This window comes from Penaeus chinensis, chromosome 41 (assembly GCF_019202785.1).
Source record: "Penaeus chinensis breed Huanghai No. 1 chromosome 41, ASM1920278v2, whole genome shotgun sequence".
Taxonomy (NCBI): Eukaryota; Metazoa; Arthropoda; class Malacostraca; order Decapoda; family Penaeidae; genus Penaeus; species Penaeus chinensis.
In genome coordinates, this window is record NC_061859.1 from 2,171,805 (window position 1) to 2,176,804 (window position 5,000).

The 5,000-nt window shown below is 30.2% G+C and overlaps 1 protein-coding gene across 1 annotated transcript in view; it reads right to left on the minus strand.

The window, feature by feature from the left end:
• The window catches only part of LOC125047628 (myb-like protein Q), a 69,867-nt gene that overhangs the window by 64,558 nt on the left and 309 nt on the right, over window positions 1–5,000 (minus strand). The window contains exon 1 of the mRNA XM_047645934.1: window positions 4,271–5,000. This exon is cut by the window's right edge and continues 309 nt beyond it. Within this exon, the coding sequence (XP_047501890.1) occupies window positions 4,271–4,705 (435 nt within the window). The 5' untranslated portion in view covers window positions 4,706–5,000. The remainder of the gene's footprint in view (window positions 1–4,270) is intronic.

Sequence of the window (5,000 nt, forward strand, 5' to 3'; positions counted from 1 at the left end):
AAATGATGTTTGTTGGATCTTTCGGTAAATTTTTGTATATAGTTGTTTTTTATGCAAAGCATTTGCCTCCATTATTACATACGCGTTTACTTATCTATTTACATATCAATCTGCCAATCAATCTATTCACCTATCTATCTGTCTATCTCTCCACGTCCTTACCTATCTATCTATCTATCTAAATACATGACTGTTTACATATGTATCTTTGATATCAATATCGCATTGTCACTTTCAGTACACTAGTTTTTACTATAATACTTAACGCCAACTTCCATGATATTTTGTTACTTTTTGAATATTTAGTGTGAACGCACCGAAAACTTCTATATAAAAAGAAAAACAAATTCGCAAAGCAGGGTAGAATGAGATTTTTAAAAATCCATATCTATCTACATTTGTCTATCTATCTTTATTCCAGAAAGGTGGGGGGGGGGGGGCTTGTTAGGATATTGTAATATTATCATCACAAACTAAATCTCCCATACTTCATAACTTCTCAAACTCATAATACAGTCATATTGATGGCATTACTATACCAACTAATGTAATTATTATCCGTACATCACTTTTACCATTTAAGTTCTTATCTCTCTTAACAGGAAATGAAGATAATTAACAGTTAGCGAAAACACGAACAATCATGATATTAAAATAGGAAACAAATATAGCTTTCATCTCTACTCTGAAGATAAATGGAATGCTGATGATAATGAAGATAGTGATAATAAAGATAATGACAATTTTTGTGATAACGAGGAATTAATAGCAAGATTATTTATTATGATGATATAGGAAATTTAATTATTAATACTATTTGTGCCAGCTGTAACAACAGCAACAGTAGTAATAATAGTAATAGTTATAGTAATATTGTAATGCTGATAATATTTATGCTCAGAATAGTTATAAAAGTCATGTCGCTAATAATAATAATAATAATAATAATAATAATAATAGTAATAATAATAATAATAATAGTAATAATAATAATAATAATAGTAATAATAATAATAATAATAGTAATAATAATAATAATAATGATAATAATGATAATAAACAATAACGATATTGATAACGATATTAATAATAATAATAATAATAATAATAATAATAATAATAATAGCAATACTGCTACTAGGTGTAACAACAATAATAATACAAGTAATAATAACAATAATAATAATATTCAGAACAATAATAAAAAAATAATAATAATGATAATGATAACGCTAGCACTGATAATTCTGATAATAACAATGATAGTAGTAATAACAACAACAATAATGATAATAGTAATGATATTAATAATAATAATAATAATAATAATAATAATAATAATAATGATAATAATAATAAAAGTTATGAAAATAATAGTAAACATCAACAATAATAATAGTAATGATGATAGTAATAATAATAACAATAAAAGCATAATATAATAATATAATAATAATCATAATATGGAAAAAGATAATAAAAATAATTACTGTTATTATCATTATTATCATAATAATAATTATTATGATTATTATCATAATGATTATTATTATAATTATTATCATACTAATTATTATCATCATTATTATCATAATGATTATTATTATAATTATAATATCAAGCATACTGCATAAAGATAATTCAAAAAATCATTACTATCGTGTATTATTGTTGTTATTATTATCATTATTATTATCATTGTTACTATTATTGTTACTATTGTTAATGGTAATACAAATAGTAACAATAGTAACAATAATAGTAACAATGATAATAATAATGATAATGATAATAATAATAATAATAATAATAACAATAATAATACACAATAGTAATGAAAAATAATAACAATAGTAATCATAAGAACAACAATTCTAATAATACCGATGAAGATAAAAATAGTAATAATAATAATAATGATGATGATGACGATAATAATGATTATGTTAATGATAACAATAACAATAATATCAATAATAATAAAAATAATAATAATAACAATAATGATAATTATAATGACAAAAATAATAACAATAATAATGTAATAAGGGTAATGATGATGAGCATAATGATGACGATGATGATAATAATAACAAGAACAATAACAATGACGATGATAGTGACATAGTAATAATGACAATAACAAATACAACAAATACAACAAGATAATCAGCAAGAGCATTAGTACCCATAATAAAAACAATAATGATAATAATAAAGAATAAAAATAAAATTAATATATATATAATAAAGATAATCGTAGTATTGATTGTAGAGGTACTAGCACCAGTAGTAGTAATAATAAAAACAATAACTATGATAATGATTATAATAGTAATAATGATAATTTTAATAATGATGATAATAATAAAAATAACAATTATAATAATAATAATAATAATAATAATAATGATAATAATAATAATAATAATGATAGTAGTAATCATAATAACTATGATAACAATAATGATAATGACAATGATGAAGGTTGTTGTAGTAGTAGTAGTAATGATAATAGTAATCATAATAATAACAACAACAATAATGATAATAGTAATAATAATATTAATATTAATAGCAATAATAATAATCATCATAATAATAACAATAATCATAATAATAATAATAATAATAATAATAATAATGATAATAATAATAACAGTAATAATAATGATGATGATAATAATACTAATAATAGTAATGATAATGATGATGATGATGATAATAATAATGATAATAATAATAATAATAATAATAATAATAATAATTACAACAACAATAAGAAGAATAGCGGCAATAATAATAATGATAGTGATAATAAAAATAACAATAATAATCTAATAATAATCTTGACAATAATATTAATAATAATAATCTTAATCATAATGATAGTAAGAAATAATAACAACAATAATATTAGCGATGACGATGATGATGATGATGATGATGATGATGATGATGATGATGATGATGATGATGATGATGATGATGATGATAATGATAATAATGATAATAATAATAATAATAATAATAATAATAATAATAATAATAATAATAATAATGATAATAATGATTATGATAATAATAATAATAATAATAATAATAACAACAACAACAACAACAATAATAATAATAATATTAATATTGATAAAAATAATAATAATAATCATTCCTTTTATTACAAATCATCGTCTTCGTTATCATCGATATTGCATAATAAACATTTGTAAATATCTTACAATATCGCGAAACAATAATATACGATATTCTTGCTCTTGTTCCTTCTATGTTCCTATCTTCTGGGGCTAAATTGTTTCTTGTTTATCTACATTTATACATACGGTACAATTTGTAATCAATAAGTACTATTACAAGGTAGATTAATTGTATGATATAATAATGTATTGTTTTCAAGTTTCTTCTTTACTTGTCGACTTCCTTTCAGTATCATGTGATTCGATTAAGAACGTTTTATTTCCTTAAAAAAAAAAAAGGTTTGAGGATTAATTTTTTAAAAATTCCCCCTTGTCTATGAAGCCATTTTCATCATCTTTCATGACATTTCCCCTCCCAACATAACCAGCCGTCACATTGCACCGATTTTCCTACCGCCTTATCACGCCCATCTCACGTCCATCATCATTTATTACCGCCCACGCAACGCCCGCTCATGTTCTCACTTCCCCGCCCATTCAGTAGCCGCTTACTCAAGTTCTCATCAACCGGTTATTTTTCTTTCCCTTTCTCTCTCTCTCTCTCTCTCTCTCTCTCTCTCTCTCTCTCTCTCTCTCTCTCTCTCTCTCTCTCTCTCTCTCTCGCTCTCGCTCTCTCTCTCTCTCTCTTCGGGCCGCCCATGTCTCCCCTCCTTTCCCCTCATGACGCTAACGAGCACTTTGGATGATGTATCATGTACTATCCCATTACCGGACAAATTCGCGGTAAATTATGTAAATATGGAACTAGACAGAATTCGGAAAGGATCTGCCGCCCTTATGGCATCGAGTTGTCTCTGTCACATGGATGGGATTTTAAAGGTATTTTCGACTTTGATATGATTTTACTATGATGGTGATGATAATATTATTACTATATTTATTTACTTTTTCGCTGTGATCATGGACATTATTAGAAAGAGAATAAGTTAAGTCTGATCTTTAAATTATACGATAACTCGACCTGCACTGTCCACCGGAGGTCAGAGCCTAAAGAAACCTGCGGGAAGGTCACAGGGCAGGTCACAGGACCCCCGGAGAACCATCCGACGACCTACCTTCTCTGGCGGAGGAGCGTCGGGGTCCGCCGCCGCAGAGCCATTGGAGGCAGCTCTGTAGGGCGCGCGGGCATGGGATCGCTGCCCCCCGCTGAGGTCCGACGCTCCTTGCTGTTGCTGCTGCTGAGGTTGCTGCTGCTGCTGTTGTTGTTGCTGTTGTATTTGAGTGTTGCTACCCCCCGCCTCGCTGTTCTGTGGTATCTGTGACTGTGGCGGCGGCTGGTGGTGGTGATGGTGGGCGTGGGGCGGACTCTGGGGAGTGATGCTGGGGGCGGGCGGCTGTGGGTGGTGGAGCACGCCGTCAGCGTGTCTGGCCTCCGTCACCGGCGTGGACGACGGGGCGGACGCATGGGGAGGTGCGGCCTGCGGCGTCTCCGGCTGCACCACGTAAGGACTGGGAGCGTACGGCTGGTACATCACTTGAGCACAACTCATATTCGTCGAGTGCGGAGGCCCTGAGCCACAGGGAGCGAAAGGAAGGGTCCTGTTGCCGACTCCTGCGCTGCGTCGAACCGCGGGTCACACTCACTGGCCGAACCACGAGAGTCTTCGCCGAATGCTGACCCTCAGCGCATCACTCTTGACACGGCACATAAGCGTTCGCACTGGTCAGCGTTGCAGTACGCGCTTCTGCCTCGAATTCTTGGGCTCGTTTGTGCACTTTCACTGACTCTCTGCTTCACCTGTCTCTTGTTGACTGAGATTTAACAACAAGGCAGTCTTCCCTGTT